The sequence below is a fragment of the Odocoileus virginianus genome, chromosome 6, assembly GCF_023699985.2.
Source record: "Odocoileus virginianus isolate 20LAN1187 ecotype Illinois chromosome 6, Ovbor_1.2, whole genome shotgun sequence".
Classification (NCBI taxonomy): Eukaryota; Metazoa; Chordata; class Mammalia; order Artiodactyla; family Cervidae; genus Odocoileus; species Odocoileus virginianus.
Genome location: NC_069679.1, coordinates 32,756,857 through 32,772,459, shown reverse-complemented (window position 1 = coordinate 32,772,459; position 15,603 = coordinate 32,756,857). Strand labels below are relative to the sequence as shown.

Sequence of the window (15,603 nt, the reverse complement as noted above, 5' to 3'; positions counted from 1 at the left end):
AACAGCTTTTGCATTTTAAGCTTTTTGGCTCCTAAACATAATAGACAATGGAGATGCTTGGGTTCCCTATAATTTTTTTTCCCCAGGAATAATTTCCTATTCATGGGTAGGACTTGCCTTCCTTTTTGCCTCTTTCTTCCTTGCCTCAGAATTAATAGCCTTCTTTCCTACATTTTTCAAAAAATACATTTTAAGTAATAGATGTTTGTTTTAGAAACTATGATATAGGAATAAATGAAAAAATTACATGTACTTCTTTTATTGAAAGATGAAAATTTTTATGTATCTTTCAAAACTTTTGAAAAGTCATATTAAGGACACATACGTAAATCAGGGCTTCCCAGATGGTTCAGTTGGTAAAGAATCCGCCTTCATCACAGAGACACAGACATTACACGAATTCCATCCCCAGATTTGGTAGATCCCCTGAAGAAGGGCATGGCAACCCCCTCTCCCCCCACAAGTGTGCTTCCCTGGAGATCCCATGGTCAGAGGAGCCTTGTGGGCTGTAGTCTACGGGGTCACAGAGAGTTGGACGTAAGTGAAGCGCCTGACACACACGCACACACATAAATCTTAATATGTACTATATGTAAACACATTATATGTAGAATACTATGTGGAATACATATTTGATAATGTACTTTCTCATTTAACAGTGTGTCACACTTTTCATGTAACTGTACACATTTAATACTTGTATTATTTCCTTGTATCTGTACAATGTTTAATTCATTATTGCTGAACAAGCAAATCATCTCCAGTATTTCCTTATTAAGCATACTGTGATCCATGCCCTTGAACAAATTCTTTTCGCATATCCTTAATTAGTTCTTTAAGTAGAAATAAACTAGAAATAAGTTTTCTGAGTTATGTTTAAGCTTTTAGTGAATTTGACCAATTATTTCCACCCAAAGTTGCACCCACTAACAGTGATTAGGTGTTTATGTATTCCCCACCTTTTAAAAATTATTAATAATTAATTATTTCTGCCACCTTATTTTACACTTATATTTTTATGTTTCTTTTTTGCCTACCTCTTTTAATCTTAACTCAAGCCCTTTTCTCCCTTTTCCTTTGCCACTAAGGCCGCCTTAGTGACAAAGGATACTTAATTCAGTTTAAACAATCCTCTAGGAGGAATGCTCCCTTTGATAAAATCAGTTTATATTAGGAAAGGGCTTCTTTTCAGACACAAGTAAGTATACTGACAGACTAAAGCTCTCGTGTATCCTGAGTTAAAAGTCATTTGGACAGACTTGGGTTCACCCTAACAGTCAGACCTTAGACTCTGAATAAGTCTGCCTGGTAATGGGGCAAACCCTGCAATACAGCCTCCTTCAGTGGAGAGGGAGCACTTGTCTAGATTTGGAAGGCAGCTTGGAAATAACTTACTCCACAAAAATTAAGGAATTTGGGAGCTGGCAGGAACCTCTTACAGAGTACATATGTCCCCTACCCTATCCTTTATAAGGGATCATTTAATTTATTTAAATAATAAAAACATGCTATGTTTAGAAGCAGTTGGTTCCTCTTTAAGTACTATAAAAAACTTTCCTGTATGGATCTGAAATCTGTCCCATTGAAACTCAAACAAAGCAGGTAAATCTTTAATTCTTTGCTATTACCCCACCAGTACTACCCTCATACCTAAAGTACGCAATGCATAAGGGGTGCTGAGTGAATAAATGTTAATATGATTAATGACTTACCTTTATAGTAAATTTTCATCTGGCAAATATGCTATATAAATGGCTCCCTTCTTTATGATATTTTGTTCACATAAATTTGATGATCTTATTGGAAGTGGTTTCCTTGAAATTACATAACTTATATAGTCTACAGTATGTATTTATGACCTCCCTTTTTCCTAAAAAGATTTATAATAGAAGTAAAATGAAGCACTTTACTTTATTCTTGCCACAGGATGAAGTGCTGCATTGTTTTGAATATATCACTTTCAACATTTATTTTTGAATTTAAAAAATATCATACCTTTATAGAGATTTGAAGAAAGAATCTAAGTCACCTATACCATGACTTTTGTAATGAATCTAATATTTTAACTACTGTCATTTTTGTTGGGTATCAAACTTTGAGTTTATGGTCAAAGCAGAATAGTGGTAAGGGTCTGGAATCTGTATGTAGCATGTTGGGAAATTAGCATGTTTCACCCATAGATAGAAGGGAGTTGTTATATTCTGTCTGAGCTGTGTCAAAACTAGAACTCGGCCCCCTGAGTGACGTAGGAACTCAGTACATACTTAACTGAAGAAGTCAATGAATCTAGGTATCTGAAATTTGTCATAGGAGGAATGGAATAAACCAGTGTTGTCTCACAGGCCAAAACTGGGGCCACTGAGGAGAGGGCACCAAATCCTCACCACTAGACCACCAGGGAGACTGAAGAGAAATTATAGGAAAGTTGCAATTTCGCTTATCATAAAAAGCCTTTATACAACTAAATTTATTCTAAAGACGAATGTATCAAATTGACCAAATGACTTCCATAGACTAAGTAAAAGAAAATTGCTTTTTAGAAAAAAGATTGAATTAGATGATTTCCAAAATTTCCTCCAAACTAAGATTCTCATAGAACAGTGTCTCTAGAGCAGTTTTAGTTTTGTCTGTTTCCTTCTTTCCTTTCTTATTACCTCCCTACCTACTCATTTGTTTTTGTTGAGGAGTACTTGACTCACAAGTCTTCCCAAGTGGCTCAGTGGTAAAGAATCTGCCTGCCAAGCAGGAGACAGGTTTGATCCCTGGACCCTAGAGATCCCTGGAGAGGGAAATGGCAACCCACACCAGTATTCTTGCCTGGCTGGGAAATCCTGTGAACAGAAGAGCATGTCAGGCGGCTATAGTCCATGGGGTCACAGTGAGTGAGATATGATTTAGAGGCTAAACAGCAACAGCAAAAACAATTGATTTACAATATTAGTTTCAGGTGTACTACAGAGTGATTCGATATTTTTATACATTACAAAATGATCACAGCAGTAAATCTAGTTATCTGTTACCATACCAATTTATTATACACTGTTATTGACTGTATTCTCTATGCTATACTTTACATCGCTGTGACTTATTTATTTTGTGACTGGAAGTTTATACCTTTATATCTCCCTCGCTTATTTTACTCATCTCTCATCCCCTTCCCCTCTGGCAACCCACCAGTTTGATCTGTGAGTCTGTTTCTGTTTTGTTTTGTGCTTTAGATTCCACCTATAGGAGAAATCAAAGTGTTTGTCTGACTTACTTCACTTAGCATAGTATCCACAAGATTATTTACATTGTTACAAATGAGAAGGTTTCATTTTTTATGGCTGAGTAATATACTTGTGTGTGTGTGTGCACACATGTGTGTGCTTTTGTGTGTGTGTCTCCACTTGGGTTACTTTTATATCTTGGCTATTGTAAATAAATCTGCAGTGGATAGTGGCATGCAGTGTGTAGCTTTTTGAGTCAGTGTTCTTGTTATCTTTGCATAGATTCCCAAAAGTGATATTCCTTGGTCATGTGGCAGTTCTATTCAATAATTCTGAATTTTTGAGAAACCATCATACTGTTTTCCACAGTGGCTGCTCCAAGTTACATCCCACCAGCAGTGCACGAGGGTTCCCTTTTTTCCACACCCTTGCCAGCTCTTTTTATTTGTTATCTGTTTGATGATAGCTATTCTGACAGCTGCGGCATTGTGGTTTTGATTTGCATTTCACTGATTAGTGGTGCTGAGTATTTTTTCAACATATGCATGTTGGCTGTCTATATGTCTTTTGAAAAGCATCTATTCGGGTCCTCTGCCCATTTTTTAAATTGAGTTTTTGTTGTTGTTGTTGTTGTTGTTTTTTGATCTTGAGCTGTATGAGTTGTTTATGTATTTTGGATGTTAACTTCTTATGAGATATATTATTTGCAAGTATATTTTCCTAGTCAGTATATAGCATTTTTGTCTTGTTGGTAATTTCCTTTGCTGTGCAAAGTGTCTTAGTTTGATATAGTTTGCTTTTTTTTAATTTTTGATTTTCTCTTGCTTGAGGAGAATATTAAAAAAAAATATATTGCTGAGACCAATGTCGAATAGTGTGCTGCCTATGTTTTCTCCAGTTTTATGTTTTTAGGTCTTATATTTACATCTTTAACCCATTTTGAGTTTAAGATATATGTAGATGGTGTGAGAAAGTAGTCTCATGTGATTTTTTTGCATGTAGCAGTTCAGTTTTTTGAGCATCATTTCTGAAATAGGCTGTCTTTTCCCTATTTGATATTCTTGCCTCCTTTGCAATAATTAACCATATAAGTGTGGGTATCTGGACTCTGTTTTATTCCATTGACCTATGTGCCAGTACCATACTGTTTTGATTACTGTAGTTTTATAATATAAATAAATCAGGAAGTGTGATACCCCCAGCTTTCTTCTGCTTTATCAAGATTGTTTTGATTATTTGGAGTGTTTTGTGCTTCAGAATTATTTGTTCTGGTTCTGTGAAAAATGCCATTGGTATTTTTATAAGGATTACACTGAGTCTGTAGGTAGTATGATGATTTTATTTTGCAGCTTTACTGAATTCATTTATTAGTTTTAATAGTTTTTTGGTGGCATCTTAAGAATTTTCTCTCTATATAATATTATGTCATCTACAAGTACTGATAGTTTTATGTTTCCTTTCCAATTTGGATTCCTTTTATTTATTTTTGTTCTCTGATTACTGTGGCTAGGACTTCCAAAACTGTGTTGAATATAAGTGGTGAGAATGGGCATCCTTGTCTTGTTCTTAATTTCACAGGAAATGCTTTCAGCTTTTCACTGTCAAGTATGATGTTCACTGTAGATTGGTCATATATGACTTTTATTATACTTGCTTTGTTGTAGAGTCTTTATCATAAATGGATGTTGAACTTTGTCAAAAACATTTTCTGTATCTCTTAAGATTTTTATGATTTTTATTCTTTAGTTTGTTCATGTGATATAGCACAGTGATTGATTTGAAGCTATTGAACCATCCTGTGTCCCTGGGATAAATATCATTTGTTCATAGTGTATAATCCTTTTAATGTATTATTAAATTCAGTTTGCTCATATTTTGTTGAGGATTTTTGTATCTATGTTCATCAGTGATATTCTTTAATTTTCTTTTTTGTTGTTGTTTTGTCTTTGTCTGGTTTTGGTATGAGGATGGTGCTTGCCTCATAGAATTAGTTCAGAAGTATTCCTTCTTTCATTTTTTAAAAATAATTTACAAAGGGTTGGCGTTAACTCTTCTTTAAATACTTAGCAGAATTACTTTTTAAGCTGTCTGATCCTGGAATTTTGTTGGGAAAAATTTTATTACTGATTTAATTTCATTATTGGTAATTGATCTGCTGATATTTTATGTTTCTTCCTGATTCAGTAAGAATTTGTATGCTTCTAGGAATTTGTGCGTTTCTTCTGGGTAGTCCTTTTTATTGGTGTATAATTGTTTGTAATGTTCTCTTGTTATCCTTGGATATATGTCGTGTCAGTTGTAACTTCTCTTTCTTTTCTGATTTTATTTGTGTTTTCTCTTTTTTTTTTTCCTTAATGAGTCTGGCTAAAGATTTATCAATTTTCTTCATATTTTCAAGGAACCGGCTCTTAGTTTTATTGATCTTTCACATTTAAAATTTTTTTTCTATTTCACTTATTTCTGCTCTCATTTTTATTATTTCTTTCCATTTAATAACTCTTGGTTTGTTTATTCTTATTTTTCTAGTTTCTTTAGGTGTATGGTTAGATGTTTGAGATTTTTCTTGTTTCCTGAGGTAGGCTTGTGTCTGTATAAACTCCTTTTAGAATTACTTTTGCTGCATCCTGTAGATTTTGGATGAGTGTGTTTGCATTTTCATTTGTCTCCAGGTACTTTTTAAATTTCCTCTTTGGTTTCTTCAGTGGTTAGTAGCATGTTTAGCCTCCATGTGTTTGTATTTTTTGCAACTTTTTTCCCTTGTAGTTCACTTCTAGTCTAATGTCATTGAAAAAAATTGCTTGTTATGATTTCATTCTTCATGACTGAGCGACTGAACTGAAGTTTATTGAGATTTGTTTTGTGGGCTAGCATCTAATCTATCCTGGAGAGTTTTGTTTCACTATTCCTTAAATGTCAGTAATATTTTAGGATTTCTGTTCTTGGATTTTTTCTCTTCTTACTCTATGTACTCTTCCTCGGTTATCTCATCCACTGGCCTGGATTCCGTCATGTTGATGATGCCCTGTCTGCCTCCAGTCCACGTTAGTTCTTGAGCTTCAGGAGCTGTTAAGTGGCTTACAGGATGCTCCATGGTGTATGCAGTTAGTTTTCCATTGTTGTTCGGTGGCTCAGTGCCGTTTGACTCTGCGACCCCGTGTGCTGCAGCCAGGCTTCCCTGTCCTTCCCTGCCTCCCAGCGTTTGCTCAGACTCATGTCCACTGATCCTGTGATGCCATCCAACCATTGCATCCTCTGTCTCTCCCTTCTCCTCTTGCCCTTAATCTTTCCCAACATCAGGGTCTTTTCCAATGTACTGGGTCATCTTTAGGAACCTGAAATGTAAATATGTTCATATCTGAGCCCCTCATCTATGTCCCTTCACTGTCCTTCCCCTTCACCCATGAAATGTGTCCATCTTCTGTGTTTGTCATCTTAGTGAATGGAATCACAGTGTTTATTCACTTGTACAATCCAGAAACTAGGGGTTATCCTCGACTTGCTGTTCCTTTGCATTTCACATTAAATAGTCTGCTGATTTCTGATGGAGACAAGCTGGAGTGGAGTATAGCAGAGGAGGTAGACAGAAGCTAATGAATTTGCTTTATATTTTTAAAATACCAGTGTCTACTGAGTTATTGGATGTGAGGAATGTGAAGGAAAGAAATGAACAGTGACCTTGGGTTTTGTGCTTAAGTACCTGACTGGCTGCAGTAAATTTTATTTCGATTGGGAATTTGTGAGGATCACAGTGTTTGTGGAGCAGGGATAATTGAATGTTACATGTTAGGCATGTTAGGGTTGGCATGCGTATCAGGTTTCCATGAATTTAGGAGTCTGGAGCTGGGTGAGGAGAGGTTAATCCTGGATATGGTTGTTAAAGACACAGGACTACATAGGAGAATGTTAGATAAAGAAGAGAAGAGACTCTGTTCATATGGAATTAAATTCAGTAAACAGAGTATCCTAATGGATAGGTAACAGAGGAGTAACAGAGGCTTAGGTAGTGTTGAAGGCTTCAAGAGAGAAGTATAAAGTGTTTTTTTACAAAGAGTAGAAAAGCAAACCTAGTGGAGAAGTTGTAGTTTGAAGTTTGTGTAATGATTTGAAAGTAAGGCCCGTTAGTGTGATTTTAAAATTTTTTCCCCAGTTTAGTTTAGTTATTCAGTATCAGTATGGAACTAGTGGTAACCAAGTTTAATCAGATAAGGATTTTGCTAGACTAGCATGATAGAGGATAAGAAGAGAAGGGATTTAAGGATATTTTTAAGGGAGAGATTATAAATAGAGTGGTGGACCATGGAACCCTGACAATTAAGATGTGAGATGTAATTGAGAGATGTAATTGGCAGTCATATGGGAATGCATTAGGTTGGTGAGGGGGAAGAATCACTGAGAGGACTTTCATCTTCCAGACTAATGAGATAGACTATGTATGCCTTAAATCATTTTATTTTTTGTTGATAACAGAAAACTTTAATTATTTTTTAGTCACATTAAAAATCTTAGAGCATGTGGAAAAGTTCATGGTTTACAAAACTGACAACTGCATAATACTGTTAAAATAGAAATGGTTTAGTTAGGAAGACAAACATCCTCTTGGTACAAGCAGAAATTGAATGTTTTACTATGCATTAAAAGTCCAAGACAGAAGAGTTTGAGTAAAAGTACTTCTCTGGTAGTAAACTGAGCTGGAAATATTAAGAGATAAGGGAGGTACCCTGGCAATGAGAATAGAAAATTAATTTAAATGAGAAGGCTCTTCTATGGATTGTATAGTGACACCGATCCCATTTATTATTATTTATCTTTTTTATCTAATAATTTTAATTCCTGATTAATAAAGAGTTAAATAAATAAACTATTGTGAAATACTTTATTAGACTTTTGGGTGTTGAGTATACCCTTATGTCTAAGTGTTAGTGTATAGCAGTAACCTCTAAGATAAGTGGGAATCAGAAATAATTTAGATCTTCTTGTAGAGGTGTTGTGGCATTTGTTATTTCCTCTTACAAATGCAGCATAGAATCTTCAAATTCTTATGTGTTAAAGTTAAGAAACAAAAACACTTGAGAATATCACACTTAATTTGTCAAAAGGAAATGTTGGGTTTCAAAAACTAGTACCATGTATGACTCTACTGGATTAAAGTGTGAAATTGTATAGTTAAATTTCTGAAAGATCTCTTTAGTAAATTGAATCTGTAAAGTCTCTGTTTAGAAGATCTTTTTTTTTTTTTTTGAAAGCCTCTTTGCCTTTCATTATAAAAGAGCCTGGTACTGCTTTCTGTTTTAAAAATCCAGCTGGAAAATTACAGAGTATGAACTTTTGCCCATCGGGTCTTCATTTGGAGAGAACAGAAATATGTCTTCAAAATGGAGACTGACACTTAAATGTTTGTCCTGTCAGTGGAAGCTTTAGCTTATATTCTTTACTTTTTATTTCTGTAACGACAAGTAATATATTTTGGCTTATACATGGTGTAGTTGAATTTTAAAATACCATCTTTATTTTATGTGATTCTGTGCTTGTTCAAACTTTTCAATGGTCTGTTCCTTTCTGAGTCCCTCAGAATCTCTTAAAAACGGTGTCCTTAGTTCCTGCATCTTCATTTTGGGTCTGTTAAATTGAAATACAACATATTTGTATTGTTTCTAATCATAAACATTGGTTCAATATGTCTGAAAATATCAATATACTTAATATAATTTTATATGTATTCTTTTAAAATAATTAATAGGCTTAATTTTAGTATAGTTTTCTATTTATAGACTTGTTGAGCAGATACATAGTTATATTTATTCACACCTCACCCACCCACCCACGCAGTTTCCCCTTTTATTAACATCTTGCATTAAGTGTGGTATATTTATTACAATTATTCAACCAATATTGATACATTATTATAGTTTGTAGTTTATATGAAGGTTTGTTCTTTGTGTTGTACAGTTCTGTGGATTTTGACAGATACATAATGACATGTATCCATTACAGTTTCATACCGAGACTGGTTTCACCTTTGTGAAAATTTTCTGCACTTCACCTGTTCATCACTCTCCAGCCAAACCCCTGGCAACCATTGTTCTTTTTCCTTTTTCTATGGTTTGCCTTTTCTAGAATGTCGTATGGTTGGACTCATATAGTATATAGCTTTTTTAGATTTGATTTTTTTCATTTAATGTGCATTTAAGGTTCTGCCATATCGTCTCAGGAGAAGGCAATGGCAACCCACTCCAGTACTCTTGCCTGGAAAATCCCATGGACGGAGCAGCCTGGTGGGCTGCAGTCCATGGGGTCGCTACGAGTTGGGCATGATTGAGCGACTTCACTTTCACTTTTCACTTTCCTGCATTGGAGAAGGAAATGGCACCCCACTCCAGTGTTCTTGCCTGGAGAACCCTAGGGACGGGGAAACCTGGTGGGCTGCCGTCTGTGGGGTCGCACAGTCGGACACGACTGACGCAACGCAGCAGCAGCAGCATATCTTTTCATGACTCGGTGACTCGTTTCTTTTTGTTGTTGTTTTGTTTGGGGGTTTTTTGTTTGTTTAAAAAATTTTTTTTGTATTAGAGTATAGCTGATTAGCAATGTTGTGATTGTTAGGGACTCAGTGAAGAGATTCATCCATACGTATGCATGTGTCCATTCTATGGCTCGTTCCTTTTTTAAAATTTTTAATTGGAGGATGATTGCTTTACAGTGTTGTGTTGATTTTTGCTATACAACAACACGAATAAGCCATTTAAGTACACATAGACCCCCTCCCTCTTGAAACTCCCTCTTACTGCCACCGTTTCTTTTTATCACTGAATAATATTCTACTGTATGGATATAAAATGCTGAAAGATCTTAGGAACTGCGAAAATACTTGAGATGATTCTTTTGTTAATGACAGGGAAGAAGAGAGGGTAGGAATGATTGTGAAGCTTCTGGCTGTCCTCTTGCAGCTAGGGGGGAGGGTGGCCATTGACAGGGGTGAGGTAACGTGTTTTCTCTTCCTGAGACTTTACCTTACCCTGTTTATCATGATAGATGAAGAAAACATATGAACTTCTAATCACAAAATATTTGAGACTGCTACTGTAGAAAAAAATCCTTTTTTTCTTCTACCTTTCTGTTTGTGACTGCCTCTGCATCGCTGTCACCATGCTTTTATTTTCTCACCCTCTATATGTCATTTCTAAAAATATCCCTTCTAACACTGTCTTTCCTATAGTCTTTGTCATCCTTCTATTCCCTTCCCTTTTCTTTCCCGCTCTCCTTTGGTAACATGACCTACTTAATCCAGCAAAAAAAGTGTAATCATACTGTCTTGTTTTATCAAATGCTCCTTATTTTTTATATGTGTGAAAATTCACATTCAGATCTAATACACTGAAGTGAAAAATGTTCTAGATTATTAAATTGCATTTCCACATATGGTGTGCCACTGAGTGTAATTAATAAAATGAACATTCATATTGGCATTATCATGGCAACATATTAATGTTCCTTGGTGGCTCAGATGGTAAAGAATCTGCCTGTAAAGCAGGTGACCTGGGTTTGATCCCTGGGTAGGGAAGATCCCCTGAAGGAGGAAATAGCAACCCACTTCTTGCCTGGAGAATTCATGGACAGAGGAGCCTGGCAGGCTATAGTCCATGGGGTCCCAAAGAGTCAGACACGATTGAGCGACTATACATGACAGTATGTCGGTACAATGTTTTTAGACCGTTTTGGCAGTATGTGTTGATGGCCTTAAATGTTCATGTTTATACCCTTGACCTAGTCATTTCATTAGAATCCATTAAAAATAATCTTAAACAATGAAAAACCTATGTATGATATCCTTAATATCTAGCAGTAAGAATGGTTTTATGAACCACTTAAAAGTATATATTGCACTGAGAAAATATCTAAGTTTTAAAAACTAATACAAATCTGTACCTATAATAGAACTTGGCAGACATAGATTTAACATCTAAGCTAGGCATAAGTATGCTGCTGCTGCTGCTGCATTGCTTCATTGGTGTCCGACTCTGTGAGACCCCATAGATGGCAGCCCACTAGGGTCCTCTGTCCCGAGGATTCTCCAGGCAAGAATACTGGAGTGGGTTGCCATTTCCTACTCCAAGACATGAGTATAAATCCCAATAATTTTTTTTCAGAGCAATATGGCAGTATGTCCATTTTAAATCCACATACCTTTTGACGTAACAATTATGCTTATAGCCTTACTGATAGATTTTGATATGTGCTAAAATAATCGCTGTGATAATCATTGAAGTATTATTTATACTAAGTCTGTCCATGATATTTTGTTAACTGGTAAATATTTTCTCTTCTAGGAATTTATTTGAGGGAAATAAGGCTATAGATAGATATAAAGCTATAAGATATATATATATATATTTCTACTTCCAAAATAATATTAAAATCCTAGGTTCTATTAAATCCTAATCCTATTAAAAGTCCATTAATAGCAGATAATTTAAATAAATTACATGTACCCTCAATGGAAAATTAGGCAGCATTGCACACTATAAAGAAAACTGAGCGCCGAAGAATTGATGCTTTTGAACTGTGGTGTTGGAAGACTCTTGAGAGTCCCTTGGACTGCAAGGAGATCCAACCAGTCCATCCTAAAGGAGATCAGTCCTGAATATTCATTGGAAGGACTAATGCTGAAGCTGAAACTCCAGTCCTTTGGCCACCTGATGCGAAGAGCTGACTCATTGGAAAAGACCCTGATGCTGGGAAGGATTGAAGGTGGGAGGTGAAGGGACCGACAGGATGAGATGGTTGGATGGCATCACCGACTCAATGTAAACTCCAGGAATTGGTGATGGACAGGGAGGCCTAGGGTGCTGCAGTCCATGGGGTCACAAAGAGTTGGACATGACTGAGCAACTGAACTGAACTGCACACCATATTGTAGAAGACTGTGATGACATGTGTTGTACAACACATACACATTTGAGCACACACACACACAGGGCAAAAAAGGAAACGTGTAGACTAAATGTTAGCTTTTTTCCTCTAGATAGTAAGATACATGATTTGATATTTTTATTTTCCTTTAATGACCTGTGACTATATTTATAAAATATATAAAAACCATGAGTAATTTTTTTAATTGAGGAAAGTTAAGTGTAAGAAAAGACTTGGAAGGAAACCGAAATTTTATTTTATTTTTTTTTTTACAGCTGCTCTGATTTTATTTTATTTATTTATTTATTTTTTTTTGGTTTTTTTTTTTTTTTTCATTTATTTTTAGTAGTGGGAGGCTAATTCCTTTACATCATTGCAGTAGTTTTTGTCATGCATTGAAATAAATTTGCCATGGATTTACATGTATTCCCCATCCCGGTCCCCCCTCCCACCTCCCTCTCCACCCGATCCCTCTGGGTCTTCCCAGTGCACCAGGCCCGAGCACTTGTCTCATGCACCCAACCTGGGCTGGTTATCTGTTTCACCCTAGATAATATACATGTTTTGATGCTGTTCTCTTGAAACATCCCACCCTCGCCTTCTCCCAGAGTCCACAAGTCTGTTCTATACATCTGAATCTCTTTTTCTGTTTTGCATATAGGGTTATCGTTACCATCTTTCTAAATTCCATATATATGTGTTAGTATACTGTAATGGTCTTTATCTTTCTGGCTTACTTCGCTCTGTATAATGGGCTCCAGTTTCATCCATCTCATTAGAACTGATTCAAATGAATTCTTTTTAATGGCTGAGTAATATTCCATGGTGTATATGTACCACAGCTTCCTCATCCATTCGTCTGCTGATGGGCATCTAGGTTGCTTCCATGTCCTGGCTATTATAAACAGTGCTGTGATGAACATTGGGGTGTCTCTTTCAGATCTGGAAACCGAAATTTTAAACAGTAGTTGTCTTTCAGTGGTGAGATTAAAGGTAGTTTTGTGTGTGTGTGTGTATTTTTTTCTATATTTTCCCTTACTGGGAAGATTATTATTCTCATTTCATTGGAAATAAAGATTTTATTTTTCAGCTTTGTTAAAAACCTGATTGATACGTAGCTAATTAACAAAGTACCAAGTAACTTTTATATAGTTGACAGACTTTAAAAAATTTTTATTTTCATTTTTATTTTAGGCCAGAAATATACATACGGGAGAGCTGGCTGCAGTAAAAATTATCAAATTGGAGCCTGGTATGTATTAAAACTCTCAAAATAATTTTTGAACACCTTTCTCTGTATATCCTTCCTTGTTTCCCTTCTTCCAAAAGAGTCTTTTTATGTTGTCAGGGCAGTAGGATATCTCCTGCATGGTTGTATGAAATTCCATTGGAGGTTGTTGATGAAAGACAAATTTGATGTAGTAGTTTTGTTACTAAATAAAATTTGTAATATGCACATTCAAAAATTGAAAGACACATTGACAATCTTAAGGTAATTTGCTTTTTAAGATTGTAGTGAAAATTTGAACTTCAGTTTTAGCTTTTATGATAATTTGATTAATAAAGTATTCATTGATTTGGGAGAAATATTTGGTGAAATTCAGGATAATTATATTTTATATATCAGCCATTCCCTTGTTGGTTGATATAGGTTTAATAATTCTGGCCTTAGCCTCATGCTTTTTTTTTTACACTTCTGTCAAAAGGTTGTTTGTTTTGAAATGTATTGAGTAACTTGCTTTGAAAATAAAACTACTATATAAAACTTGAAGCAATTTTTAATTTTGATATCCTAAAAGTTTCTCTTTTTAAAAAATGTTATTTATTTATTGGCTATGCTGGGTCTTCATTGCTGTGTGCAGGCTTTTTCTAGTTGCAGAGAGCATAGACTACTCTCTAGTTGCGGTGTTCAGGCTTCTTATCGTGGTGACTTCTCATGTTGCTGAGCACGGGCTCTAGTGTGCACGGGCTGAAATAGTTGTGGCCAGCAGGCTCAGTTGTTGTGGCTCCTGGGCTCCAGAGCATGGGCTCAGTAGTTGTGGAGCACAGTTAGTTGCTCCAGGACATGTGGCATCTTCCCAGACCACGGATCAAACCTGTGTCTTGCATTGCAAGGCAGTTTCTTAACCCCTGGACCACCATGGAATCTCCTAAACGTTTAGGAGAGAGAGCATTAGTAACTTTCTTTTTTTCTCCAGTTTCTTTTTTTTTTTTTTTAATACTGTGATAAGGTACACATAACATAAAATTTGCCATTCAAACCATTTTTAAGTGTATAAAATACATTCATAATGTGTTACCAAAATAATTATTCATTCCAGAATGCTTTTCATCTGCTAAAACTGAAATTCTATACTTATTAAAAAATAACTTCCATTCCCATCTTTTTGGCAGCCCCTGGCAGCTAACATTATACTTCTTTTTGTCTCTGTGAGTTTGAGTATTCTGGGCATTCCCTGTAAGTGGAATAACAGTATTTGTATTTTTGTGCCTGACTTACTTCACTTAACCAAGTGAACCCAGGTCTCCTACATTGCAGGCAGACTCTTTACCACCTGAGCCACCAGGGAAGACCTTCACCAAGTGAAACAGTCCTCAGAGTTCATCCGTGTTGTCTCATATGTCAGAGTTTTCATCCTTTTCAAGTCTGAATATTGTATTGTGTGTATATACCACATTTTACTCATTCATTCATCTGTTGATGGGACACTTGGGTTGCTTCTACGTTTTAGCTATCATAAGTAATGCTGCTATGAATGTGAGCATATGAATATTTCTTCAAGACCCTGCTTTCAGTCTTTTCATTATATACCCAGAAGTGGTATCGCTAGATCATATGGTAATTATGTTTTTATTCTTTTTGAAGGACCATCATACTGTTTTGCATAGTGGCTGTACAATTTATATTCCTATCCATAATACACAAGTGTTCCAGTTTCTCCACCTCCTTTCTAATACTTGTAATTTTTCTTCTTTATTTTTATAGCAGCCACCCTAATGGATGTGAGGGGTATTTCATTGTAGGTTTTTTTGTTTTTCTGCACTTCCCTAAGGATTATTCACGTTGAGCATCTTCTCATGTGCATATTGACCTTTTGTATATCTGCTTTAGAGAAATACCTACTCAAATCCTTTGCCCATTTTTTAATCAAGTTGTTTTCTGTTGTTGTTGACTTTTAGAAAGTTCTCTGTACATTCTGGTTAATCCTTTATCAGAAAAATGGTTTGCAAATACTTTCTCTCATTCTGTGGGTTGCCTTTTTACTCTGTTGTTGGTGTCTGTAGGTGCACAAAACAGTATAAATTTTCATGAAGTCCAATTTGTCTATTTTTTCTTTAGTTGCCTTAGCCTTTGGTGTCATACTCAAGAAATCATTGACAAATCCAACAACATGAAGCTTTTGCCCTGTGTTTTCTTTGATGAAAGAAATGGTCTTAGGTCTTTATAGTCTTAGGTCTTTAATCCATTTTGAGTTTATTTCTGTAT

The 15,603-nt window shown here is 35.6% G+C and overlaps 1 protein-coding gene across 1 annotated transcript in view; it reads left to right on the top strand.

The window, feature by feature from the left end:
- The window catches only part of MAP4K5 (mitogen-activated protein kinase kinase kinase kinase 5), a 114,784-nt gene that overhangs the window by 11,972 nt on the left and 87,209 nt on the right, over nucleotides 1-15,603 (top strand). Inside the window, exon 3 of the mRNA XM_070469107.1 lies at nucleotides 13,311-13,368. Within this exon, the coding sequence (XP_070325208.1) occupies nucleotides 13,311-13,368 (58 nt within the window). The remainder of the gene's footprint in view (nucleotides 1-13,310; nucleotides 13,369-15,603) is intronic.